Source organism: Aythya fuligula, chromosome 27 (assembly GCF_009819795.1).
Source record: "Aythya fuligula isolate bAytFul2 chromosome 27, bAytFul2.pri, whole genome shotgun sequence".
Lineage (NCBI taxonomy): Eukaryota > Metazoa > Chordata > Aves > Anseriformes > Anatidae > Aythya > Aythya fuligula.
In genome coordinates, this window is record NC_045585.1 from 3,338,606 (window position 1) to 3,365,605 (window position 27,000).

The 27,000-nt window shown below is 59.4% G+C and overlaps 2 protein-coding genes across 4 annotated transcripts in view; one reads left to right on the plus strand and one right to left on the minus strand.

The window, feature by feature from the left end:
* RHOBTB2 (Rho related BTB domain containing 2) lies at nucleotides 1-9,540 on the minus strand. Of its 3 annotated transcripts, none has more exons than XM_032204233.1 (10): nucleotides 9,486-9,540; nucleotides 3,753-3,954; nucleotides 3,511-3,614; nucleotides 3,225-3,410; nucleotides 2,100-3,124; nucleotides 1,224-1,342; nucleotides 982-1,132; nucleotides 801-889; nucleotides 558-663; nucleotides 1-473 (listed from the first exon to the last, which is right to left on the minus strand). In XM_032204233.1, the coding sequence occupies exons 1-10, from the start codon at nucleotides 9,506-9,508 to the stop codon at nucleotides 235-237; spliced, it is 2,244 nt and encodes a 747-aa protein (XP_032060124.1). In that variant the 5' UTR covers nucleotides 9,509-9,540; the 3' UTR covers nucleotides 1-234. The 3 variants fall into 3 exon arrangements, with proteins under 3 accessions (XP_032060124.1, XP_032060125.1, XP_032060126.1); XM_032204234.1 differs by lacking the exon at nucleotides 9,486-9,540 and adding an exon at nucleotides 8,090-8,315; XM_032204235.1 differs by lacking the exon at nucleotides 9,486-9,540 and adding an exon at nucleotides 6,580-6,635.
* A 9,140-nt stretch (nucleotides 9,541-18,680) lies between these two features.
* PEBP4 (phosphatidylethanolamine binding protein 4) overlaps nucleotides 18,681-27,000 on the plus strand; it is a 55,542-nt gene continuing 47,222 nt past the window's right edge. Inside the window, exons 1-2 of the mRNA XM_032203964.1 lie at nucleotides 18,681-18,820; nucleotides 19,971-20,103. Of these exons, the coding sequence (XP_032059855.1) occupies nucleotides 18,681-18,820; nucleotides 19,971-20,103 (273 nt within the window). The remainder of the gene's footprint in view (nucleotides 18,821-19,970; nucleotides 20,104-27,000) is intronic.

A 27,000-nucleotide genomic window follows, 5' to 3' on the forward strand; every position in this document is an offset into this window, starting at 1 on the left:
CCCAAGACAACCCTTGTGCTCCTGTAAACGTGGGTTTCTCCTGCTGCTCCGGGCCAGTCCTGCGGCGCTGGCGCTGCGGCGTGGGGGGCACCCCGCTCCGTCTCCCCGGGGTGCCAGCTGGGGGCACCCGCCTGGCGCTGGGGCAGCTCATCCCACCCTTCGTCCTCCTCCTCCTCCTCCTCCTCCTTCTCCTCTTCCCCATCCGTCTCCTGGAGCCAGGGCAAGGACGGGCTCTCAAACCACAGCCGAGGAGGAGGAGGAGGAGGAGGAAGAGGAGGCTGTGGCTGCCGACGACGAAGGAGAGGAGGAAGGGGAGGAGGAGGCGTTCCAGAAGAGCCACCGCCTCTTGGGCTGCCGTTTGAGGTGGAGGTAGTCTTCCTTCTCCCGCTCCTTCCTCGCCCGCTGGTAGTGATCCTCCTCCTTCAGGTACCACACCGGCGGCCAGCGGTGCTTCTCGAAGTACTCCTGGTTCTCTGTGGGGACACGGGGGTCAGCCCCGTGCCGCGAGGAGGGGACAGGGACGGGATGGAGACCCCACGGACCCCCCCAATGCTCACCTCCTGACATGGCCTTCATGTCGCGGGGGAATTTGCGGCAGACGTTGTTGTAGTTGGTGCAGATGTGGTGCAGGCACCAGTCGGCGAGCTGGTAGGCGCAGTGGAACTGGAGACGGAGCAGGCGTCACCAAAACGCACGGATTTACCCCGTTTCCCCCCAAACCTTGGCGTTCAGGGATCATCCCCTCTCCGCCACAGCAGTGCCACCTCTTCCGCCACCAGGTCCCGTCCGTGCCACCCTACCTGTGCCAGCTCCAGGAACACCAGCACGTCCCCATCGATGTCCACCATCATCTGCGCCGCCTCCATCAGGCCGGTGACGGTGTACTGCTCTGTGGGACGCACGGCGGGGCTCAGGGCACGGCCCTAAAGCACCAGGGATGTCCCCCAGATTTTTTTTTTTGGGGGGGGGACAGCGACTCACCGGTGAGAGCCACCAGGTGGGGCAGGCAGAGGCGGTTGGCCAGGATGATGAGCTTCATGTCGTCGAGGTCGGGGCTGGAGCTGAATTGCCCGGTGTAGAGGTACTCCAGCACGGCCCGCATGCAGCTCTTGCTGGTGTAAGGAAGCGCCACCTGCGAGGTGCCCACCCAAACGTCACCCCACGGCCGTCCCCAGCCGTCCCCAAGCCTTCCCACAAGAGGAAATCCTCGGGGTCTTCCTCACCTCGTTGGTGGAGCTCTCCACGAAGGGGCCGCCGAACATCGCGGCCATCCAGTCGCAGCTGGAGATGAGCAGGGGCTTGTGGGCACTGATAGCACCGTCATCCAGCACGAAGGTGACATCTGGAGCAAGGAGAAGGAAAAAAAAAAACCCGGTCACCAACCCCGGCTTGGTCATCTCCACACAGCAAAAACACCTCTCCCCAGAGGGAACGGGAGGAAAAAATAACAAAATTAATCTTGAGGGCAAGGTACAGGATGTGCCAGACCGGGCTTGTTTGTTTTTCAGCATCCTCCGCCAGCTCGGGGGAACTCAGGAAGGGCTCCGGCAGCCAGGGCACCGTGCACGGCTCTGGCCCAGGGGTTTTCCCGTGACACGTTTAAAAGCAAAGGGCAAAAATCCTGGCGTTGAATGCTTTGCTCAATTTCTGCAAATTGAGCTCTTGGGAATATCAGAAAGGACAATGGAGACGGCTGTCCCCTCCTCTAATCTCTCCTGGACAAGGGTTTCTCCCTTGACCTCAGCAAGGTCCCTCTGCATGAACCCAACCCAGCCGGAGAGAGGCTGGGATGTTTGCACCCCCGGGATGTTGTTTGCACCCCCGGGATGTCACCTGGAAGCCACCAACACCACCCTGCAGCATCACGGCACAGCACGGTGCCACCACGCTGGGTGGAAAGCTGTGGCTGGGGAAACCCTACAAGAATCCAGTGACCCTACCAAAAAATCTGGGCCAAGGAGGAGAGGAAATCCCCAAAACACCAAGCTCGTAGTTGAACGTATCCCAAAACCCCGGGGAAGGCGAGCGCCGGGTGCTCCACAGCACGGGCACGGGACAGAGCCCCCCGCGAGGGCGACGGGGTGCGGACGGAGGCGTACCCGAAAAAGTCCCCTTGGCCAGGCATTCCTTCACCCGGTTGGTCCTCCGGACGTGGAAGGCTTTGGTGATCTCCTGGTTCATGAACGCCTCGTTGTTGAGGATGTTGGCCACCATCATGCGGAGGTCGAACACCTCGAGGAGCTCGGCGATGTGCGCGATGTGCATCAGGTCGCGCTCCTTCTCGTCCAGCTCCCCGGTGTACAGGTACTTCAGCACGGCCCGGAAAGGCCCCGGCTGGATGGAAGCGTCCATCTTCACCACCACCATCAGCTTGGACTTGTAGGTCAGCGGATCCTCCGCCATCTCCTCCTGGATGCTGATGAAGGCCCGGCTCCACGAGGAGAGGTCCCGGCCCCGCTTCAACCCGCGCTCCCCGGTCTCGTAGCGTTTCCCCCGCAGGATCCCGTCACTGGTGGAGGCTCTAAGGCACGGTTTGCGCTGGCTGGAGCCGGCCTCCTCGGCGCTCTCGCAGATATCGAAGCTGGCGGCCCGGAGGAGGAAATCTCGCCCGTGGTGCCTCTCCTCTTGGTGCAGCATCCGCTCGGCCGCCGCGGTGACGGCCACCCCGAAGCCGTGCCCCGCGGCGCTCTGCTGGTCCTCCTCGCTCAGGTCCATGAGGAACAGGTCGTAGAACTTGGAGGAGGAGGTGGAGAGGTAGATCTTGTGTGCGTAGATTTTGATCTTCTCTTGCAGCACCAGGATGACGTCCGCGCACAGGGGGTCCTCCAGGAGGTGAGCCGGGCGCTCCTCGTTGTTGGACGGGGGGTCCGGCACCACGATGATGGGCGGAGGGGGTTTGGGGGGCAAGAAGGGGGCTTGGAGCAGTGGGCGCTGGACGTTGCGGAGGTGGGACTTCCAGAACTGCAGGTGGCGGCGGGAGATGAGGGCGGCGCGGATGGCGTTGTCGAAGACGTCCTTGATGCCAAACTGGGCCACCACGCTCGTCTCGTAGTAGGGGATCCCCAGCTCCTTGGCCACCTCCCTCCCCTTCTCCGGGGGAAGGATCTCGTTGGGTTTGATGGGCCTGGAGAAAGAGAGAACCAAGAGATCTCTCCAGTTGCGTGGTCACGGAGAAAGGGGCTTGGGGGGGGGGACAAGGGCACCGTCGGGGGTGGTGGTCCCACCTGGCCAAGGGGCGCCGTGCCCGGTTGACGGCCTCCAGGTCGGCGTAGCGCAGGTCGAGCTGGCAGCCCACCAGGATGACGGGGGCGCGGGGGCAGAAGTGCTTGATCTCCGGGTACCACATGGTCTTCACGTGGTGCAGGGAGTTGGGGTTGGCGATGGAGAAGCACAAAACCACCACGTCGGACCTGCGAGGAAGAGGAGGAGGAGGAAGAGGAGGAGAAGGTCACGGCGGAGCCAACCCCGGCGCCTTTCTCCCTCCTCGCCACGGCTCTGCCCGTGCCCTACCTGCCATAGGCGAAGCGCCTGTCCTTGTGGTGGTCACCGAAGGTGTCCCAGAGCCGCAAGGACACGCTAACATCATCTACCACATCCCGCGAGCGCTCCAGCACCTGCGGGAAGAAAAACCCCGTGAGCCCCGCGGCGAGGCCAAAGCGCTCCGCCGAGAGGACGCCCACCAAAAAAAAACACAAAAACAAACAAAAAAAACCCTTCCCAAGGGGGTCCCCACGCTCTGGGGCAGCCCTCACCTCCTGGCACACGCGGTACTGGTCGATGGCCCACACCGTGGGCACGTGGGTGGCGAGGAGCTGGTACTGGGTGAGCGTGGCGTTGCAGGCGCGGGCACAGATGAGCCGGGTCTTGCCCACCGCGTTGTCCCCGACCACGACGCACTTGATAGTTTCTACGTTTGGCCTCTCATAATCCATGTCAGAATCCATTAATTGGGACCTTGAGGGGGGAAAAACGGGCTCAGCTAACGCAGCCGGGATAACGAAGGGGGTGAAACACCAACGATGCTCGCGGCCACCAGCCCCGAGGAGCTTGGTGAGCGAGCGGAGCCGCGGCGAGCACCAGCAGGCAGCTGCCCTCCCCTCCCTGCACACGCTCCTGCCCTTCCCCTTTAAAATTTAATGTTCCCGTGGCAGCGTGCGTTGCTCTGCCGCGCGTCAGACACATGCCCTGCGTTGCGTTGCGTTCACCCCCCCCCCTCTCCCTCCTCTCCGTCTCTCCGGCCCTGGCTCATGCTTGTTCATGTGAGATGAGGCTTTTTTTTTTTTTTTTTTTGTTTCCTCCTCTCCCTTCTTCCCTTTTCTCCCTCTCCGGCGTTCGCAAGCGAAGCTTCCAGATGGGAGCACGCACAGCAGCACCGCCAGCCTCTCCCGCTGCCTCCCAGCACCGGGCTCTGCCCCCAGCACCATCCTGCCCCCCTCCTTTTTTTCTTTTCCACCCCCCAGCCTGCTCCCAGGGGAGCTCTTTGGTCCTGAGCAGCACAGCACAAGAGGCTCCTGATGTCTGCAGGAGCCGGGCAGGCTCCCAGCATCGCTGCCCTCCCAGGACCAGGTGCAACCCGAAACCTCCCCGGAGGGAGCTTGGAGCTCTGGGTGCTGCAAAGGTGATTCAAAGCGCCCTTCTCCTGTGGGCACGCACATCCAGGAGCAGCACCCTTTGCCTGCTCCAAGCCCCAGGGCAGGCCAGGGTCTAAATCAACCAAAATTAACTCATCGCAGCATTAAAGCTTGGAATCGAGGAGATTTCCAGGTGGGAGGTCGAGGGATGGGGAGAAAAAATTACAAACCAACACCCAATCGCTCTGAACTTCGCAAAGCAGCAGCTCTCTCCCCCCTTATCACCCCCTCCTGGCACGGGCCTCCCGAGCTGCTATAATAAACCACGGGCGCACAGGCTGAGCGAGCGAAAATACCCGGTAACGATGGCAACCCAGCCCCGCGCGCGGGGACCACGGACGCAGCTCCCCGGGGGGGAGCAACGTGGCAAGGACTTTCCAATGTTAGCACCTCCCTCCCGTGCGCAAGCTCGGGAGCACACCTGGATGCACGAGCCCCCCGGGACGCGGCACGGCGCAGGATCGGGTCCCCGAGCCCCGCGGGCGAGCGGTGGCGATGGCACGGTGGCACCGAGCCACCTTGCTTAGGGTGCCAGTGCTTAGCCCCAAGGCAAAAACTTCTCCAAACGCTCCTCGGCCGCAAGCCACATCCTTTCCGCCCTCTGGGGAAGGGTGTTGAGTTGCTTGGGGTCTGCACGGCACGGCAAAAAGGTGCAAGGGCAGCTCGCCTGCTGCCCCAAAAGCCCCAGGAGATGCGTTCCCATCTCCTGCACCACCGATCCCAGGTCCCCAGCTCCTCCCGAGCATCGTTTTTGGCTCCTCTGTCGGTTCAGGAGGTCCCCGGGGGGTTGTTGGTGCTCGGGGAGCTTTGCGGTGCTTATTTTTAGGGCTCCTAATTCAGCCCAGCTCATTCAAGCAGTGCGGGGAGGGGAGAAGGCACGTGGGGATGACAACTGCGGCCTCGGAGCTCCGGCTTTTTTGGATACCTGCCCCCTGCGGTGGGCTCAACCCCAGGGGATTCGGGACCCTGCTCGGAAAGCCCCCGAGGGAATTCAGGGCTAAATCCTGCCCGGATCAGTGCCTGCAGTGAGGAAAAGGGAGGGAGGGAGAGGGGGAAGGCAGCGGGCACGAGATGCGGGCTCCGAATAAAGCAGAAGCACGCTGGGGAACTCGCGGGGGTGGCACACAGCCCCCCACCCCCAGGACATCACCCCAGGGGGGTGCTGAGCCTCTCTGCAGGGCCAATGTCACCAGCAGGATGCCACCACCTCGGTGCCCCCCCCAAAAAAACCCTGCTCGGCCTCTCCAGAGAGCGAGAAGGGAGGCTGGATGCCGACACATCGGGGCTGCCCCTTGCAAAAACCCTTCCCTAGAGGGCAGGGATGCTCCGGCCGGGCCCCCCACCCCAAAACGCATCCCCCCACCCCTCCCGGAGGGGAACCCAAAATTGCTTTTTGCAGCCCGCGGTTGCCACGGCAACTGCACCATCACCCCGGGAGCCGTCGCTTAGCAACTCCCAGGCTAAAAATCCTCCATCCCGGTCTCGCCAGGGGAGGAGAGCCCCTAGAACTGGTGGGGGACGCACCCCGGAACGGTGGCAGTGCACGAAAATACCCCGGGACCCCCCCGGGGATGGGGGGCGAGCAGGGCCCAGGGGGTTGCACAGGCCACGGCTGGGAGTGGGGGCACCGGGGGTGCTTTTGGGGTGTTGTAAAAGGGCTGGGGGCGCTCGGAGCACCCAGGAAGGGGCTGTGGGGCATGGCAAAAGGGGTCGGGGGGGGGGCTCGGAGCTGCAGGATGGGGGTGGGGGGTGTTGCAAAAGGGGACGGGGAGCAGCGAGGCTGGGGAGCAAAGGGGTCGGGGGGCACCGGGGGTGGTTTGGGGGCGGCGTAAAGGGGCTGGGGGCGCTGGGAGCAGCCGGGAGGGGGCGCGGGGGGCATGGCAAAGGGGTCGTGCCCCCCCCTACTGTCCGAGGAGGGATTGGGGGGGGGGGGAGGCTGGGTACTTACACCAACACAGACGAAGCGGCGGCTCCCAGGGGCCGGGGCCGGGCTCGCCCCTCCGGACATGGTCAGGGCGCAAATTGCGCGCTGGGCTTGCGCGCGCCCCCGCGCTGCGCTGCGCGCTTTAGGGCCCATGGCGGCGCGGCGGCCGCCCGGCTCTCCGCATCCGCGGCCCCGCGCACGAAAAGCTCCGAGCAGCCCCTTCCTGCGCGCAACCCCCTGCGCGCAACCCTCCCCCGCCCCCGCGCACCGGCCCTGCGCGCAAAATCGCCTGCGCTGCGCTGCGCCGGGCGCTGCGCGCTGCGCTCGGGGCCGCGCCGCCGTTCATTCACAAAAACAAGCCGCCCCCCCGAGGCCACGCCCCCTGCCCCCCCCCTCGCAGCCTCCCATTGGCTGAGAGGGAGCCCGGGGGGGGGGAGTGAAATGGAGTGGGGGGGGCTCCGAGTGGGGTTCCAGGCTGCGGCTGAGCGCCCCCCCCCGGGAAAGGGTGCGTAGGGGTCTCAGCTGGCAGGCGTCGTGTGCCTGCGGGGGGGTCTGTCCTGACCCTAAATCCCTCCCATGGGGTCCCATCCTGCCCCAAACCCCCCCAGGTGGTCCCATCCTGCCCCTAAGCCCCCCCCATTTGGCCCCATCCAGCTCTAAACCCCTCCATGGGGTCCCATCCTGCCCCAAACACCTCCGTGGACCCTATCCTGTCCCTAACCCCCCCTCCATGGACCCTATCCTGTCCCTAAACTCCCCCTCCATGGGGCCTCATCCTGCCCCAAACCCCTCCATGGGGTCCCATCCTGCTCCAAACCTCTCCATGGGGCTCCAACCTGCCCCTAACCCCTCTATGTGACCCCATCCTGCCCCAAACCCCTTTCCATGGGGTCCCACCCTGCCCCCATCATCTCCTGCACCCTCCCCCTGCACCTCACCTCCATCCTCCCCCTGCTCCTTGCGGCCCCCCCAGCACCTCTCCCTGCCCCCCGTGCCCACGAGCACCCCTTCCTCCGACCCCCTTTCCCCCTCCCCTTGCTGCACCGGGATCGGGACACCAAAATTTGGGGAACACTCGGGGTCTGCAGAGGGGACCCCTCGGCGGCGCAGGGGGCAGAAGCGCAGCGCCTTGGCACCCCTTGGGGCCCCCCTAGAAATCCCCTGCTCCCCGATCCCAGGCCTCACCCCGCACCACTGCCTTCCTACCGCCCCCTCCTTCACCCCCAGCCCCAAATCTGCGGGGCGGAATAAAACCAAAACCCCAGAGTCATCTTTGCAGCGGGGCTGCCGGGAAGGCTGGCGGTGCCCTGACCCCGTATATCCGCATCATGTGATGCCTCGCCATCCTCCCCGGAGCCTTTTGGCTGCCTTTTTTTCCCCCCCCCCTCGCCTTCACGGAACCGTTCTCTGTCCCCCCCTGCCCCGTTATTATTTCCCCAAGGCCAAAAATCCCAAATCCGACCCAAATCCCTGCGCCCACCCCGCACTTTCGCCGCCGTCCCCCCTCCTCCCTCCCCAAACGGCGTCGCCTCACCCAACTCGCAGCACGGCGGGGATCTCCCTCTCCATAGCAGAAAGGAGACGGGGTGGCTTTTTGGGGGAAGGGGGGACCCTTCGCCACCTTTTTTTGGGGGCATGGGCGAGCCGAGCTCCTTCTACCCCCCCACCCTCAAAGCTTTTCGCCTCCCTTCTCCTGGCTCACGGGGAAGGCGCCCGGCGAGCTCGCTTTGGTTTATTTGCTCTCTCTCGGAGCAGGTGCTTTAATTGTGGCAGGAAAAAAAAAAATTAAATTCCTGGCTTTCCGGGCAGCCCCGTTCCCAAAGGAACCCCCCCCCCCCCCCTTTTTCTTTTTTTTTTCCCTCCCTCCTTCCCTTTTATGCAAAACAAAAGCACGATTGTGGCTGCCGGGCGAAACACCCACAGCCTCCCAGGTCCTGGCCTCTCTCCTGGCAGGAGGCTGCGCCGGGAGGCACCGGGGAGGGGATGGGGACGGGGGCCTGGAGCCCCCCCTCTCTGCTGCGGACCCCCCAAGGAAGGCAGGGAGCAGGACCCCGTGGCTCGGGGATGTTTCCCGTGGTGGCTTGGGGATGTTTCCTGTGGCTTGGGGATGTTTCCTGTGGCTAGGGGATGGTTTTTTATGGCTAGGGGGTGTTTTTTGTGGCTAGGGGGTGGTTTTCATGGCTCACCCCATTCCCAGGTGGGGTCAAAGGACCCCAACTCGCTGCTCTCTGCGCCCCATCGCTGCCCCATCTGCTCCCCCCCCCTTGCTTTGCTATAATTCAAACTTTTCCCATTTCAGCCCCCGGCTTCCTAACCACCCCTGCTCCCAAACAGCTCCAAAACCCCCATGCTGGGGGCTCCCAGGAGCTCAGCCCCCCGGGACAAGCACCCATTTCCCCATTTCCACCCCAAAACATCCTCTTTCTTCTTCCCCCACCCCAGCAGGGAAGGGAGAAGCTCTCAGGGTGCCAGAGACCCCAGCAGACGTTTCTCCAGCCTGCAAGCTCCCCCTGGCTGTGGGGTTCACCAACGGGACCCTTCCCAGCACCCAGCCCTCCTGCTGCTCCTGGAGCCTGGGGGGCAGCACCCCGGCTTGCACCATCGCTCCCTGGTCTTGCAGGGACCCCAAATCCTCTGCCCTTTGCTCCTCGGAGCAGCCAGGAGATGCTCTGCGACCTCTGCAGCCTCCCCATGCCCTTCCCCAGCTCCCCACCGCCGGCGTGGGGGACACCCGGAGCCGTGGGGACATCGAGGGGACCCCCAGCCCCGTTTGGAGCCATGCTGTGAGTTATCCAACCGCTGTGCCCAAGGCACGGGGACGTCACGGTGCCATCACGGTGCCAAGGGAGCAAGGAGCAAAGTTCCCCGAGGACGTGCCCGGAGGAAGGGAGCGGGCAGAGCGCGGTGCTGGAGAGGCCGCGGGTACTTACAGGCTGCGAGCCACGGCGCTCATCTTCCCGGCGGGGCTGCCTTTCCCTTGGGTGGCCATCTCTTCCTCTTGGCAGCCTCTGAAAAGAAGGGGACAGGCTGTGAGGATGTCCCAAAGGCGCCTTTACCCCCTAAAACCACCCACGTCCTCCTGCACGCTGCCACCCCCTACCCCGAGGATGGCAACCCGGTGGCGAGCTGGAAAGGAGGAGGACGCCACGGGGGGACCTGGTCTCATCCAGAGCAGCCGTGCCTGATGTCCCTTCGTCCCCGTGCTGCCACCTTCACCACGCACCCCACCGTGAGGGATTTCCCCCCCCGGCTGCCCTACCCGGCTCAGCGGTGCCCATGCCCTCCAGGCTGGAGCAGGATGCGGCCGCTGAGCGGTGCCCGTGCCGGCCCCGCGGTGCTGGAGGCTGGGGCTGAGCCTCCCGGGGAGCCCGGGCAGAGTCCGGGGCAGAGGCGGGGTGAGAAAAGGCAGGGGACAGGCGAGGATCAGGAAACGTTGCTCCGGGGCTCCCCGTGCTGCTGGCTCCTTCCCAGCAAGAGCCCAAGGGTGGGCACCCCGAGCATCCACGTGGAGCCCCCCAGCACCTCCAGCACCCAGCTGAGCCCCTCGCCGGACAAGGGAAGGAGTAAAACAAGCAAAAAGAGTGGTTTTTCTCCTTTTCTCCCCTGTCCCACCGGCTCAACGGGGCTTATCTCCAAGCCAGGAGACTGGGGGGGCTTGGAAAGCTCGGGGTTCCCTGGAAATTCCCTGTGCACACCCGCCTGGATCCCATCTACCATCCCCAAAATACCACGGGTGGTAGCTCATCCTGCCCCAACACTGCTGTGGGATTTCAGGGCTTTATCACTCAGTTTATAAATATTTAAACCCAGGAGGAGCCACACGCTCCAGGAAAAAAAAAAAAAAAAAGTGACATACACAAAAAATATCCCCCCTTGCATCTGGGGCTCTCCAGGCACATTTTTTGCAACCAGAAACCAAAACCGGGGCAAAATCCCAAGGTCCCATGTGGGCTTTTTCCATCCTGCAGCCATGAGGATTCCCATCCTGCCCGTCCTGCTGCCTCCCCCTGTGAATTTCTGGGCTCTGGGGGCATTTTTGGGCCCGGCTCCTCCCGCAGCGTTCGCAGCTTCACCCAGCATTAAGCGCTGCTGACGCCTCGTGCAAAAAGCTGTGAAGAGCTTCTATTTGGGGAAAGTTCCCCTTGTAACGGCGCATCCTGTGGCTGCTGCTTCCCTTTCCTCCCCGTGCTCTTGCAAAAATAGGCTGGTGACATTGCCAGCGACGCTGGGCTCTTCCTCGGAACAGGGAAATGATCCCCCCCAGCAAGCAACCCCCAGGAATTAATTCTCCAGACCCATTTTGGGGGTGCTGCTGCAGTTTTGGGGGCTGGAACACAGCATAAATGGGGATTTTTTTTGTGGCTAGGGGATGTTTTTCGTGGCTCAGCCCATTCCCAGGTGGGGTCAAAGGACCCCAGCTCGCTGCTCTCCACGCCCCATCGCCGCACGACCCAGGGTCGGCCTCTCGTGGGGAGGGGGCTGCGTAACCCCACGTTAAAAACCACCACAAAATCAAAGAGGAAGGAGCCTGTTTCTAAGCAACTGTCTCCAGTAGGGATGGAGCCCATCGGAAGAGGAAAAATCAACGGGTAGGAAGCATTGGGGAAAACTTCTGGGGTCCCAGAGACCCCTGGCGGGACTGCAGGAGATGGTGGCACCTAACCTTAACCCTACTCCTACCCCTAACCCTATTCTTAAACCTAATCCTAACCTTAACCCTAAACCCAACCTCAACCCCAAATCCGACCCTAAACTGAACCCTAACCCTAACCTTACCCCTAAACCTAACCCTAACCTTGACCCCAACCCAAACCCACCCCCATGGCGCAAACCACCCCCGCTCCCCGCAGCCCTCTCCAACCCTTTTACATCCTCCCCAAGAAAAAAAAAAAAACCCTCGGCCTGGCCAAACCCCGTTGCTGCTACGGGATCAGGCCCTGGCAAAAGCTTAGGGAAGGCAGGACGGACGGACAGAGGGACGGACAGACGCACGGACGGCGGTTACCTGCGGGCGGGCGGGCGCTGGTGGCTGTGCCCCGGCTCTCCCTGGCTGCTAGCTGGCCCGGTGCAGGTAGGGACCATTTTTATACTCTCGCCCATGTGATCCGAACAAATGCCCTAGGGATGAGTTTTTGCACTGACACAACTGCGAGGGGCCGGGACTAAGAAACCTGTTGAGCCACAATCCCGCTCCGCCGGCAGGAATTTTCCACTCTGGGGCTGCCGCTCCGGGCGCGCCCGGCGCACGGCACACGCCGGGACCTGTGCTCACCCCGCTGCCTGAGAGCGAACCAGAGAGAAAAGTGCAACGTTTCCCGTTTTCCCCCACATTTTCCAGAGAGAAAAAGTGCAATTTTTCCCATTTTCCCCAATATTTTTCCATAATCTTTCAGGCTCCTTCCTATATTTCCACATCGGAGCCGGAGCACGCAGGTGGAGAGGCGCACGGAGGGACGTTAAGACCAATTAATTAGACCTAAATTCTGCAAACCACATGCTATTTCCCCAAAGAAAACCCACCCAGGGGGAGAAAGGTGGGGAAATCCCCCTAAAATCTCCCCTCAGCCTTAGGAATGGCACACGCATGCAAGTGGATATTTGGGATCATTGAGGGCTGCAGCGGGATGCTCTCCGAGCACATCAGCGGTGCTGGAGGCACGGTGCTGGCCAGAAGGAAGGTGGATACCGGGCTGGGATGAGGCCGAGGGACTGGGATGGGAATGGAAAGGAGAGGATGAGCTTTGGAGAAGCGCCCGTGAGTCAATGGGAACCCAGGGGCCAGGGAAACGGCCACGGGCCACGGAAAGGAGAGGCGGCGGAGAGGTGAGTCAGTGCGCCCAGGCGGTGAGTCAATGGGAAAGCAGGGAGCTGCTGGGCAGCAGGAGGGCTCCAAAAAGGGGCAGGAGGCACCGGGGGGGCTTGGGAGAGACCCAGAAGCACTCAGCTTGATCCCCTTCATGGGATCGGAGCTCCTTGCGTGGAGACTGCTGCGTGCAGGCGTCGATTTAGGGGCAGCGTGGGGAGCGCGCTGCTGCTCCTGGTGCGCACGGTGGTTTTTTTTTTGGCTCTGCAGGTGTTTCCTCACCTCCTGCTCGAGATGCTGCTGTGCCCCAGGCGCTTCTGCTGCTGTCACCCGGGGCTGGCTCATGCCAGCGCTATGTTCTCACGGGAGGCTCGCTCTGCCTCCTGCTAGAAAGGGAAGCAGCGGGGGTTTCGTGCCCGATTTCGTGCCCAAAACTCCGTGACATTGCCGGGTCACTGAGCCCAGAGCACTGCTGCTGCCCCTGTGCGGCTCAGGTGCTCTGCAGGCTGTGGGATTAACTCGTACCCCAGCTGGGAGGCTCGTCCCGGGGGGGGTGTAAAGCTTTGCAGGGTTTTGGGGTCAGCCCTGCCAAGGGGCTGGGCAGCGGGGCTGGGGCTCTGCCAGGCTCTGGCCGCTCTGGGAACGGGGACACGGCGGCGTGAGGAGGGGTAGGTGGGGACAAAAAGGGGGGTTTGAAGGGTGCTGGGGGTGCTGGGCTGCTTTTCCTCTTGCTTAGCAGCCTCTAGGGGGGTAGCTGTAGGGGCTGTGTTGCCCCTATTAGCATGGGGGGAGCAGGAAATTGGGGTCACCCGGAGGTACCCTGCAAAATAAGGGGGCTGAGTGCCTGGGGGGAGCTGGGAATGGCCTGGGGGGTTCCCATCATGTCCCCAAACTGGGTTTGGGGACATCCTGGAGCTGTGACGGGGGCTCAGGGCTCCCCAAGAAAGCTCTGTTTGATTAAATCTGCCCGAGCCCCCCGGGGTAGAGCAGCTAAACCCATCTGGGGAAGGGTTAAGCCAGTTCAGTGTCACTCGATCGCCTGTTGCCCAGGTTAATCTGCTCTCAGTGCGTCCACGCCGGGGATTTGGGCCCGTTTAAGCAGTTCGTGTCCCCCCCCTGCGTCTGCACAACCTTAAAATTTAAGGTCTGGGCTGCGCTCCCCTTTGTTTTGGGCTGCAGAGATTGGAGAAAAAGGAGGAAAAAAAAAGCAAAAAGGAGAGCCACGTGTGGCTGAATCTGACACGGGGATATTTATAGATGCCCTGCCCAGCTGGCCTCAATCCCACGCAGGTCTCTGGGCACGGGGGGGGCGGCTGGGTCCCCCCCCAGCCCTGGCTCGCTTGTGGGGTTGGGATCAACCTGCCCTGAGTCAGAGCAGAGCCTGCACCTCCCCGCAGCCCCAGCTCCTCATTAAGCTGCTGCCCCAGGGCTTTCCCACGAGCATCACCCGGCTCAGGAGCTCAGGGCAGGGTTTGTTTTGTGGCCGGCATCCCTAAAGGGCTGTAATCACAATTAGGGTGTCCTGTGAGGCGTGGGGCATCCACGCGCCTTCCTGCCAGGCTGTGCGGTGCCCAGGGGAAGGAGGACAGCAAGGGGAGGACACCCGGCTGCTGGTGACACCTCCGTGGCCCTGGTTCCCACGCAAAGTCCCCGGGGAGCGTGGGTGGCAGCTCCAGGAGAGGCCACACCTGAGGGTTTCTCAACGCTTTTGCTGCTGCCAGCATTTAAAAAGTGATGCTCAGCAGCATCCCCCAGCTCCGGGAGATGGGAAAGGTCCCCAGCCTGGGGAGCTGGGCCTGAAATTTAAGGATTTGTCCTTAAAATGGAGCCTGGAATTAGAGGGAGGAGCAGCCCCCAGCTGGACCGCAGCACCCTGTGGATGTGGGTGCAGGGGGCTGGGGCTCCGCTGGGTTTTTGTCGGCACCCCAGGGCCCCGCGGAGCTGCTGGAGCTGCTGCACGGCTCCGCGCCTGCCTTGTGACTGCTCAATGTAGGTCAAATGCAAAACTCGGCTCCCAAAATAGCCGAGCTGCTCCGGGGAGGGCTGCGGCTCGGGTGCAGTCACAAGGTGCCCGCCGTGGCCGGCGGGGCTGTGCCAGGTGGGTGCGCGGTGCTGCGAGCACGCACGGGGCCGCACGGCTCCAAGGTCACCCCCCCCTGAGAGCTGGGTGTGCCACAGCCACCCCGCCACCCTCCCCAAAAACCAGGTTTTGGAAATTTCGTTTTATTTTATTTTATTTTATTTTGGTGAGGTGGGTGCCCAGGTGCTGGGGATGGGGTGCAGAGGGGGGTGGCCCTGTCCCCAAGCTTTGCAAAACCCGTGGTGAGGGTGCTGCTGGCTCACGTTCCGGGGGAAAAAAATCAATTTTGGGGGTTGGTGCAGGGATGGGGATGTGGTTGTGCTCCCTGCAAGGGGCCACGGGTTGGCCACGCATGGGGAAAGCGAGTGGGCAGCACCTACGAGGGGAGATAAGAGGCACAGCAAGGGGAGATAAGAGGCACGATGTGGTTAGGGCACGGCAGGAGGCTGCAAACGGGGAGAGGATGTGGGTTGGTTTCCTTTTATTTTGCGTGCCACGGAGGGAAATATCTGGAAAACGGGCTTCCTGCACCACCGGCCTGAGGGAATTCCCCTGGCCACCGGGTCTGCCAAGCCCTCTGTGTCCTCCTGCACCAAACGTCAGGTTTTGGTCAGGATTTGACTGCAGAAATGTTTTTTTTTAATGCAAATCTCAGGTGCTCGGGGGGTCTTGGTGGGTGTGCAACGAGCCCCTTACTGCACAGAAAAGCCTTTGCCTGTTCAGCGCAAAAATCTGTGCGTGAGCATTAGGGCAAAGCTCTCGGGAACACTTCTCTGGTGAGAGACGTGGTTAATTAATGAGAAATAAACGTGGTTAATTAATGAAAAATGCTACAGGTAAAGCGAGGCTGAGAGATCCCCCAGCTCTGCGTGGGGCTGGGCGAAGCGGGCAGGCCGTGGGTGGCATGGGTTAATGTTAAACCAGCACCTCCAGGAAGCCCACAGCCCGCACGGGGAACTCCAGAGCTCGCAAACAATTCCTGGTCCTAGCAGAATTCATCCTGAGCGGGGGCACTTGGGGGGGAAATCCTGGTTTGGAGATGCTTTTTGTGCTAAAAACCCAAAGTTAGGGGAGCCCTGCTGGGCTGGGGACTCAGCACCATCCATGCTGGGGGCAGAATATTGCTTTATTTTCTCCAAAACCCTTCGTTTTGTGGCCCTGTGGGGCACCCCATGTGTCACTTGGCTCCCAACACAGGGGCTTTGGCTTTCCAAGTGCTTCCCTGCAGTTTTTGCAGCCTTCCTTCTCCCCCCAAGCCATTTTCCTTTCAATAAAAGCCTTTTTATCATTAATATTGAATAGCAGAGGATGATTTCCTACCTGGGTCTTAGCTTTGTCAAGCACGAAAGGCTTTGGGGAGACAAATGGACTGGGTCTGCTGGAAATATTTGTATTATTTGTCATCTCCCCCCAATGCGTAACCAAAGTGGCTGCAGCAAGTTCAGGCAGCACTCGGCCTCCTTGGGCTTCCCAGGGCAAAAAAATAAATAATAAAAGTCACTGGTTGGACCTGCTGCCTGCCTTAAATGTTGTTTTTTGGCTTTTTTTTTTTTTTTTAACATCATTTCCTGCTGGAAGTCGTTGTGCACGAGGCAAAACGAAAGCAGCCGGCGCTGCTGCGAGCCTCTTCTGAGCAGCCACCGAAGAGGAAACCTCTGCTGCTGCTGGAGGGGGGAGGTCGTGGCCGCTCAGAGGACCGGGAGAAGGTTCTGCTGTGGTCCTTTTTAATGAGGGCTTTGCAAGAAAAAAAAAAGTGAAAAGCCTCTTAAAGAGGAAGGAATGTCTCGTGGGTGCCAGCCCTGGGCAGAAAGGTTTGCTGCAGCAGCTGGAAGGACGGGATTCCTGCAGCCCTGCTCTGCTTGGGCAGGAAAGAGGACGTGCAAAGCCCTTCGAGGGGATGTCCAAGCCCTTCTAGGGGATGTAGAAACTCTTTGAGGGGGTGTGCAAGTCCTTCAGGCTGCAGGGACCGAGCCCTGCTTGGTGCCTGACCTGGCACTGCTGCGTTTTCCCAGGCAGGCTCTGAGAAAATTGGTGCTGGTGGATGCCAACCCATCCCCGGTGTGGGTTTAGGGGTGCTGTGCCCCCAACCTGGCAGTGGAACGAGTGGGATCAGCCTCTCCTGTGCGTGTCCGTAGAAAATCCAGCAGCCCAGGGGTTGTTTCCCCTTGCAGGAGCAGCAGGTGGGAGCTGTGGGCTCTGCGCCTCCGATTTTCCCCCGTGGGTTTTATTCCCCTGTGGGTTTTATTCCCCCGGTGCTGGGGTTTGTTCCACGGGGCTGGGCACGGGATCTCTGCTCTGCAAACAGCTTTTAGAGAGAAAGCCGTGCTCGTTTGATGTGGGATGCTACCCGAGGCTGCTGCTCCCCTGGGGTTTTCTCCCCGGGGAGCTCTCCGCTCCTCGTCTATCAGCGAACCCTCCCGTGCCGATCCCATTTGGTGACGATCCTCTCTCGGGAGATCTCCAGCTGCAAGAGGCTGATATTGCCTCTGTGAAAGGCTTCTCCCTGCCCCCAGGCTAAAAAAAAATATCGTATGATACCCTTGTTTGGCCTCTGCAGGGCTGATCCCATTGCTGCCCTTTTCTATTATTGGGGTTTCCCAAAGAAACGCCAGCAAAGTGACCAAATTTAGTGGACGATTGCAAAGCTCTGCTGCTCCCCGTGCCCTGAGAGCTGGGTGCGAGCCTCCTGCCAGCTCCGTGCTTAAATAAAAAGGTGAAAAATCTGATGGGGGAGTCTCCTTCAACCCTGTGCATCCCCTTCCCGTGTCTGCAGCTCTCCAGGTGACCCCCTGTGCCCGTCCACATCAGAATTGCACAGGACAAAAATTTTCTGCTTTCCTCCTGACGACTTGCAGCCGAGCTGGTGGCTTTCTAGGGAAGCCCTGCTTTCCTAAGAAATTAATTTGTGGCAGATTTTTTTTGGTAATGATTAACAGGCCCCGTGCACGCATCGCCAGGATGCCCCTGGGTGAGCCCGGGGTCCTCAGCACCGCTGGAGACGTGCACCTTTGGGTGCTGCCTACCCCATTTGCTTTGGGTAGGGAACAAGGACAGCTTTATGAACCAAGATCAGAGCTGGCCGAGCTGGGATCGGGACTCTGGTGACCCCCCCGGGGTTTTGGGAGCGTGTGTGAGGATGTAAACCCCACTTCTGGCACCCTGACTCATGCAAAGCAGCGCTGCTGGGAGAGGAGCGGCTCACGTGAGCCTGTTTGCAGGCTGCGGGCTGTAATTATGGGGTTTGCCCATCTTGTAGCGTGGGAACGGGGAGCCGCTCGCCCCTAAACCTTCAGACCATTCCCAATATGTTAATGCTCCTAATTAGTTAAGCCCAGCGCTTTTTTCCTCTCCGTAATGACAGCGGTGCTGGCGCTTCCCCGTGTTTGCTCTGCGTGCTGGTGTTTCATTATATAATGACACGGCGCGGTGTTAATACCTATTCCCAGCTGACAGGGGATTTTTTTTTTTGGTGTGTGCCTCATCCAGAAGCGATTAGGCAATGGAGAAAATCGGCTGCTGCAAGTGCTTGGGTCGCATCCCCTCTGGTCAGCCGGGGAGCCACCAGGGTGCGGGGTCTGGGCCAGGCGAGGACGCGAACCCATGGGGGACCTGGAAATGGTTATGGGATCAGCGGGGTGAAACCCCACTGCCTGCTTCTGTGCTCCTCAACGGGGCAGGATCCCCATTTCTGGGCTGTTTCACCCCGATTCCAGTCCCTGCTTCCCCTCCTCCCATCTCCGTGGCAACCCCAGCCCTGGCTCCGGGGAGGCGCATCCAGCACCCAGGGGTGGGCGCCTGCCTGCAGCACCCATTGGGAAGGGGTGCGGGTGTATGAACCTCATCTCCCTGACCCCAGGGCTTGGTTTGACCGTGGCCAAGCCTTTTTCTGGCTTTTCCTCTTTTCCATCGTGTTACAGCACCCGAGGGAGAGCAGCAGGGCTGGCGCTGGGCGCTTGGTGCGGTGCCATAAGCGCTGTGGGGGTGGCTTCTGTGCGTGGGGTCCCTCTGAGTTGGGGTCTCGCTGGGGGCTCCGTGCTCCCTGGCACAAAAGCAGGAAACTGCGTCAGATATAATTAGGATTAACGACGTGGAACTGGTAGAACTGGGAAAAATAACCTGTAAACTGGGTGTGCTTCACCTGGAGAGGGAGGGACGAACCGGAGCGTGGCGGTGGGGACCCTGCGGTGGTGCTGGGTGCCCGTGGGACTGATCCTGTCCCTCCCTCGGTCCCCACAGGGCAGGATGGAGCTGCTGGGTGCTGTGCTGCTGGCTGCCAGCCTGCTGGGCACCACTGCCTGGGGGGCACAGGCACCGTGGCCGGATGAGCCCTCGCACACTTGCTTCTTCCAGACCCTCAGCAGCCCGGACAGCGAGTTCTGCAGGTGAGCACTTGTGCCCAAAGTGTCCCCAGCCCTGTGCAGCCGGTCACACGTCAGCCCCCGGGACAGGGGACAGTTAATTCCAGTATCCCCCTCGCCAGGGCTATAAATACTGGCTGAGCTCTTCCTTTCGCTGGGAAACTGGGCCAGAGCAGAGCGGTGCCTGATGTTTGATGCAAGCTGAGATCTCGGTGCCCTCGGTCACCCCTCGGTGCTGCCTGCAGTGCCTTACACAACTGGGATGAAAAACGGCTTCTGCAGGGAGCTTCGGAGGAACGGGGCTGCTTTTGGGGAGGGAAAGAGCTGGAACGGGACACCCCACGGACCTCAAACCCGGCCTGCAGGGAGTAAAGGGTCGCAGAGGCTGGGTGAGGGAAAAGGAGGTTCTCGCTCCTGGGGTTGGTAATGCTGCTCCAGCTGGGCTGGTGTGAGCTGAAAAAGCACCTCACGTGCCCTTTTTTGGGTGTTTTGGTACCAAATGTCCCTCGGAGGTGCCTGTGGGCTGCAGGAGGTGGTGGCTTACAGGGACCTCCTGCCTTACACACACCCCTCCTGCTGCTTCCCAGGTACCCTAAATGCTCCCAAAATGTCATGCAGCTTAGGTAAACTTCTAGATTAACACAGGTGGAATAAAAGTACCTTAATTTGAACCATCAACCTCTTGGGCCAGCCCTGTGCAGGTGCTTGGCAGCCTCTGGGTGTGCAGGATTTAATGCCCCCTCCTGCCTGTACTGTGTCAAGGCACCTCGTTATTGTGATATCTGTGCCCAAAACCCACTGGAGGCTCTTCCCTGCTCATGATGTGAGTGGGAGAAGGTTTTTGGAGTCCAAACGGCTCGTGCCAACTGATGGGGAGCCCAGGCTTCAGGAATCTTTGTTCTCCTGCTCTGCCTTCAAGCCTTGGGTTGAGATAAACGGGCCATGACTTTAAACACTGGGAACCCGCTGAGCTGTGCTGAGCCCTCACAGGCGTTTTGAGTTGTTTTATTGCTGCTGGGGAGAGTTGGGAGAAGAGGCAGCCCCCCGGTCAGAGCAGGTTTTGTGCACCCATGGCAGCAGCAGGTTGGATCCAGCACCTCCTGCCCCTCAGTGCACCCCCAGCCCGGCTGGGGAGCGGCACTAATCCTGCTCCCCTCTCCTTTTCTCTCCCCAGGGGTGATTTAGAAGTCGTCTACCCACAGCTGGGTGACGTGGGCTGCTCCTACATCCCCCAGTGCCACCAGTACCGCTGGCGCATCAGCAGGGAGTGGGGCAGCCCCCGGGTGCGCTACCCATGGGCTGACAAGGTGAGTGCTGGGCTGGGGGTCCTGGTGCTGCTCTCAGGGCTTGCATTTTGCTCCCCAAATCCCTTCCCAAAATTATTGGAGACTTTAAGCTTTTTTTCTATGCTTCCCCATTGCTTCAGGGTTTGGGGCTGGGGCTGAGGTGTGGGTGAAATTTAACTCTATTTTATTGTTTTTGCATAGTTTTTGCCGCTACATAGTGTTTTGTGAGCTTTTTAAACACAAACTGGCGTGCTGTGGCTCGGTGTTTCCGCTCCCAGCTGCTCTCCACATGTCCGTGTGAGTGCCTGGAGGAGCTCAGCCGGGTTAATTAATTGTTATTTATTAATTAACTATCCGGCCGGTGCAGGATTTACCCCGTGTGCAGGCAGGGTTAATGCAATGGTGCTGAGCGCTTCTGGTGCGCTGCCGTGCGCGCACGGGGCCACGAGATGGCACCATTGAACTTCCCGAGCTCGGCACGGCCGGGACTGGGAGCACTGGGAGCACTGGGGAGGGGGATGCCGGGCACCCTTGGGTGCTGTACCCCGAGATCCTCCCTGGGTAAGGGCACAGGACCCTCCGGATGAATGCACCGTGCGTCGCGGTGCCACCTGCATCCCTTGGGGACCACGGGCTCGTGGGGGCACACGGTGGCATCGTGCCATGGTTTGGGGCTGGGGGCATCGTCCTGCAGGGACCTGTGCCCAAATCCATCCCTGCTGGGGTCCCCCCTAGCACCCTGATCCCTGCTACAGCTCCAGCAGCCGCAGCGAGATGGGAGGACCTCGGCTCTCACGCGGCTTGGATTTCCTCGAAGTGTTCAGGATCCGTTTCTCTGGCTGCTTCAGCGCGGGCTGGAAAGCCTCTTCCCCCTGTCGATCACATGGCTCGAAGCAGAACTTTCCCTTAAAGATGTCTGATTATTCAAAATATGGGGAGAAAAAAAAAAAAAAAGCCTGGCAGAGGATGCCGCACAGAAACCATCCGTCACTCGGGCGCCGCTTCCCAACAGTTGGGAGCTTCGCAGGGATGGAGCCAGTCCTCCTTTTAGTTTTATTTATTTATTTTTATATTTTTTTTTCCCCCCCCCCGGAGAGCAAACGAGCAATGGGGGCCGGCCGTGGGGCTCGGGCTCCTCGTGGGTGCTTATTTTGGGCTGGCCCCAGGTGGTGGGTGGGTGCCCGCTGCAGGGGCTGGCGGCTTGGCTCAGCGGCGCCTTTGGCACGGGTTCCTTCTGAGACAGCTCGGTGCATCGCGCGTTCAGGTGGCATCTGAGGACACGGGCCCTGCTGCTTCCTTCGGTTTTACGTTTATTTTCCCCTCCCCTGGCCCTAACCCAGCCCCGGCTCCGCATGCTTGGGCTGTGCCTGGTTTCTGCAACGTGCACGCTGGGGGGGTGAGCAGCGTTTTCTGTGAGCTGCGCTGGATTGCTTTGGGTTTTCTCTAGGAATATGCATATATCGAATACACACATCTCTGCCTTTCTCCTGAATCTGTGAGGATGATTTTTATAGCTCGAGGTGCTTTGGGGTAATTCCCACTGCCCCCCAAATCGCCCTGAAGTGGGCAGGACCGAGATGTGTCTCCCAGCAGGGCATGCACGGGTGATGGGATTGTGATAGGGATCCCGAGGTCAGGAAGCTCTTCCCATTCCTGGGTGCGAACGGGAAACCTTTGTTCAAGTGACCGAGGATCCCCTGGGGGAGCTGGTGAGGACTGGGCAAGCACCAAGGGCTGCCTGAGCTCCTTCCCTCAAAACCGGTGGCGGAAAACTCGGGTTCAGGGTATGAAAACTCGTGTAGGAAGTGTCTGCTTTCTTTAGAACACTTTGTCTCTTCGAGGAAAAAAACAACCACAAAAAAAAGCCGAATGCGGAGTGTTTTTCCTCTCTGGAAATACTTGTGTTTCCCAAACTGGTGTGGACGGGACATTTCCTATCCTTGTCCTGGGTCTGGTGGGACCACGTCTCGCTGCGCCTGCGCTCAAAGCCTCCGCTCGCAGCCAGGGTACCCAGCTGTGCCTTGGAGCTCCCTGGTGGAGGGTGGAAACCTCGAAAATGGGGTGGCACGGGGCATCTGTCCTGCCACCATGTGCTTGTGCTGGGGCACAGCGACCTGTTGGTCCTTCCCCATGCTGCAGGGGTCTGGATGCGTGCGAGATGCTGCCTGGCGGTGCCAGGGATGCTCCTGGGGAACTCCCTGAGCATCAGTTGTGGTGTTAACCCCACGCAGCTTTTATCTGCCACTGCAGGGAGACGATGGGGAGCAAATGCTGACTGTGGTGACAAAAGCATCTGGTGGCTGGGGGTGGCATCTTCCCAAAAACCCAGTGGAGGAGCTGCTGTCAGCCCCTTCCCCGGGAGCGCGCAACATCTGGAGAGACGGGAAATGCGCCCTCCTTGTCCTGCCTCAATATTGCTTCGCTCAACCAAAAATAAATTGGAAAAGAAAATTGGACATTGCATCAATTTGGGGGCAGGTTTATAAATTCTGCAGCTAAGCAATCCCAATAGAAAATGATAGATCGCCGGCGAGCACGCAGCCCCTGCCGTGATGTATGGTCGCATTAGCCGAAATGCCGTATTACATGATTCTGTTTTATTACCACTGTTGGTGGCAGACAGAAAAACAGATTATGCTTGAGATCAAATCGATAGGAACTTTATTTACTGGCCTTTTAAAAACATATTTCTGCACTTTATAAAAACATACGGTAGATGCTATTGATAGAAGTTGTCTGCTTGTTAAAAAGCAATTTGCCCGCAGCAGTGTTCCCAAGCCGCGGTGTGCGGCGCTACCTTTTACCTGCTCGTCACAGCATTTGACAACTTCCTCAGGTTTCTTTTGGGGCTAGGTGTGGGGAATTGCAGGGCTTCCTCTCTGGATTAAGGGGAATGAAGGCTCTGCTTGCTCTGGAGGTGGGTGAGCAGTGATGGAGGTGAAGCTTGAACGGAGCTGGGCAAAACTTTGGAGCTTTGAAGCTCTCGGTTTGGTTAACTCTTTGCCTTACCCAGCAGTCTGAGGTCAAACAAATCCTTGTTGTGGATTCAGGCTGGGCTGTGAAGCTGGTTCAGCAAGCATCTCCTGGACAGCTCGGAAATAAAGCGCTTTTCTCACCGTTCCTACTCAAACCAGAACTTTTTAAGCTGGAGCTGTTTTTGCAAGAGCCCTCTCCGGCCCGTGCCTATCTGGTGACATCTGCCAGCCAATTTTCTGCAGCCAAATGATCACCACCTCTTCCTTTTCTCTCTAAAGAACTGTACACTTCGTAGTATTTTATTTCTTTAAAACTATTTCCATGGCAGAAGGAGTTGAAAAAGAAGCAGGAGAAGCTGCGTGAGCCGTGGGGTGATGTGCTGTGCAGCAGCACCTCCTGCTCTTTGCCCAAACCTACAAGCAGCACCCATGGGGTGCTCTGGGACCGGGACCGTGGTGATGTCCTGCACCATGGTGGCACTGGGGATGGTGGTGGCGGTGTTTAGGGTGAGGGGCAAGAAGCACAGAGCCTCCCCCAAGAGCCTGGAGCCCGTGGCAAAGTCCTCGTTCTGCTTCTGAGACTCTCCCTCTTTTGTGAACATCTGGTGGCCTGTTGGGGGCCGGTCCTGATTTATAAAGGTTTCTGCGCTCTAGGGTCCGGGGCCCATTATTTGGAGAATTAGTGGTACGAGTAAATTCATTAGCCTTTAACAAAAGGAGGAGAACGTCTGCTTAATCTCCTAATTGGGATGTGCTCTAGTTGTGTCAAGCCGTGATTTGCAGCTGGCTGCAAGAGGGGGCTTTTGAGCGGTGCTCAGGTTAAATTCAAGTCTCATTAAAGGAGACGGTTTTAAGCAGAATATTCTTGACAGTTTGTGCATCCTCGCTGGCTCGTGGAACCAGCTGGGGTTAAGGAGCCACCAGCGTTTTGTTTCTTTTTTCTTTTTTTTCCTTTTATTTTTCTTTTTTTTCCTCTCGATCCTGTCCAGGCTACTTAAACAATGGGCTAACATTCCTTCCCCATGCTGTCAGCCAGATATTCTGGGGATTAGCCCAAGCCCCCGGTGGCGAACCCCTCCCTGCTGTGGCTGCTTTGGGTTCCCAGGCCCTGGGACGGCGCCTGGCCCCTACCAGCACCCGACTTCAGAGCTCCGCAGCGGTGGGGCGAAGCCCCCCCAAGCTACCCGGGTGCCCTTTGAGGGCTGGAGCGCGAGGGGAGCAAAACCAGAGATGTTTTTCCACCCTGCGTGAGCCCCATCCCCTGCCCACCCAAGGAGCAGGGGGCTGGCACGCTGCGGAGGCTTCTGCCTCCGTGGGATTTGGTGGAGAAGAGCTGGGTGAGGGTGCAGCCCCCGCCGTGCACCCATGAGCGAGCCGCTGCTCCGTTTCTTTGCGTTTTAAGGAGCAGGAGCCGCTCCAGCAGAGCATCCCCCGTGGGATGTGTGGGGTGTTAGCGCTGCCCCACCGCAGGGGGACCGCTGGGACAGCCGGTGCCACGCGGGATGAGAGCATTGGCGCGTGAGCGAGCCTGGCAGAGCTGTCGCTTCGCATCTGGTTCCTTACCTCCACCTCTGCTGGACGTTTAAGCACCCCGGACAAATAGCGCTGCCCTTCAGGCAGAGGGATGGCTGGAGAGATGGCTCGAACCCACAGGTCACCAAGTCTGCTCTCCTCCTTGCTTATGTATTGGCATCCGAGCGCGTCTAGGACAGACACTCGTGCCTGTTTCCGCTGCAAAATGTTTGAAGCAGCTGATGGTTTTACTTTGATCCCCGTAAACACTATACAGTAATCAAAGTTTAAGCCGCTTTGGATGAAATAATTGCTTAACAATCATATAAGACAAAGTGATTCAACAAATGACAATTAGGACTTGTGATATACAGAACAGATGCATTCAGTGTACCATATTATAATGTGCTAATACGAGATTGACAGCACAATAATAGGAGAGAACAGCCACTCAGCCTATAATTCGAAACCAAATGTGAGGCTGTCCACAGAGCTCAAATCCTAGCAGGCTGTAAAATTAGAGGTAAGAAGGCACAAGGTTCACAAAGACTCATTAGCAGGTTGGCTGCGAATTTCCGAGGCGGGGGGGGGTGGGTGGTAAAGGGGAAATATTCCTGCTGGAGCTCACTTTGCGGGCTGAAAGGTGGAAAGGGAAAAAAGGGGGATGCAAAGTGATGGTGCCAAAGGGTTGGGGAGCTCCGGGCTGCGTCCCCGTGTCCCCAAGGGGGTCGCATCCTGGTGGCAGGGGACCAGGCGATGTTAGGGCACGGTGCCGGCACGTTAACGAGACAACGGTGTTGGGGCCGGGATGAAATGAAGGCTGATATGAGCACCGAGGCCTGCCTGGCGTTCCCCATGGGAGTTGGGCGCATCCCAAGCCCTAAATGATGCTGATGGGTGACAGGGGCACCCTTTGGCCCTGTCCGTGGCAATTAAGGCAGCCGGCTTGCGCTCGCTTTCGGGGTAAATCGAGAGAAGGGGACGTGTGTGGAAAGAGGGGGGGGCTGTCAATCTGCAAGGGGAAGAAATGCCACCCTGCCCAAAGCCCCCAGCTCCTCGCAGAGATCACAGGAGCTCGCATCTTCAGCGCCGGTGACAAACCAGACTTCATCTCATCTCGTGCTTTTACACACACAGAGCTCTTATTCCACTAACATATAATTTGATCATATTTTATTATTATTAAATAAACATGCCAGAAAATATACTTTTTTTTTTTTTTTTTTTTTTTTTTTTTGGCGTGCGTGGGGGAGGATGAAAAGGTTTGGTAATTAAAACTTCTATCCGTCAACGCTTAACTCCGGGAGATAATTGTGTTGCTCCTGCAGATGTATACTTGGTGTTGAATCACCCGGGTCTGTCTTAGGATCGGAGCCCGTGCACGGAGCCGGGACATGCCGGGGGCTGTGTGGGATCGTCCCAAGCAGCGTCGGATCGTGCACTGGCCAAGGAGTCAGGAATTTGCCTTTTTGTCTCCGTGATGCATGGGCAAGTCCCTGCTGTTGCAGGGCACCGCGGGTTTTTTAACCCGGTAATCCGAAATTTGCAGTGATGCACCCGGCGGGTGGGTTTGTCATAAAGTGGAGAGGTTTTGGGGTTTGCAAAGCTGGGCTGCATCATGGAAGCGGATGAATTTAGCTAAAATAACAGTTATTTTTTTTTCTCCCCACCCGGTGTTTGGGCTTTTCCCAGCGTGCGCCGTCCTGCAGCGCGTGGGCAGCGGGGTGACAGGAGCAAAAGGGGCAGCCGAGCCCTTCCCTCCCCTCCTTTCGACCTCCCACCCGTTTAATTTTTTTTGAGGAGCCCCCTGGGAAGCGCTGCCCCCACAAAACGGGTGCCAAAGCTCATCTGGGGCTCCTCCGAGTCTGTGCCACCAGCACGGTCGATGGCAGATCAATGAGCCCCGAGGAGCCGTGTCACTTTTATTGAGCCTCCTGCTCCCCCAAGGACCCGGCTTGACTTTTTCAGAAGACATTAGCGGTGCTTTGGGTGGGCAGGAGGGTTTATCGCATGAGGCAGGCTCCTGCGGACACTCGTGGGTTGAAAAAGGAGTTTTTTTTGGGGGGGGGGATCTCAGATAATAATTAATCGGGGGCTGATCTCTGCTCTGACCGTGCTGGGGTAGCTGTGGGCGCAGCTGTGCGCACCAGTCCACGTGCTGCGCTTGCTCTTGGTGAGATTTAGGGCACCAGGGGTTCTTGGTGCCTTTATGAGGGCTAAGAAACGGCCACCAGCGTGCCCAATTTCGCAGGAAAACCTGCTCCTTGCTGCTCTCCAGCTCCGGCTGCGCCTCCCCAGCATCATCTTGGGCACGGGACGGCATCCTGGGGAGCTTTCCGTGGAGCTCCGAGCGTGAGCATCTTCCCCGGAGCATCCTCCCCCTTCCCCGGAGCATCCTCCCCTGCAGCATCTTCCCCGGTGCCTCCCCACC

Bases quoted from the DNA above. Each gene is read 5' to 3' on its own strand.
- RHOBTB2 (XM_032204234.1), bottom strand. From the start codon at position 8,124: ATGGAGAGGGAGATCCCCGCCGTGCTGCGAGTTGG. The intron at 3,615-3,752 runs GTGAGGGCTGCC...TTCTTCCCGCAG, and splicing joins AGTACCGCGTGTGCCAGGAG to GTGCTGGAGCGCTCGCGGGA. The intron at 1,133-1,223 runs GTGAGGAAGACC...GGCACCTCGCAG, and splicing joins TGGAGAGCTCCACCAACGAG to GTGGCGCTTCCTTACACCAG.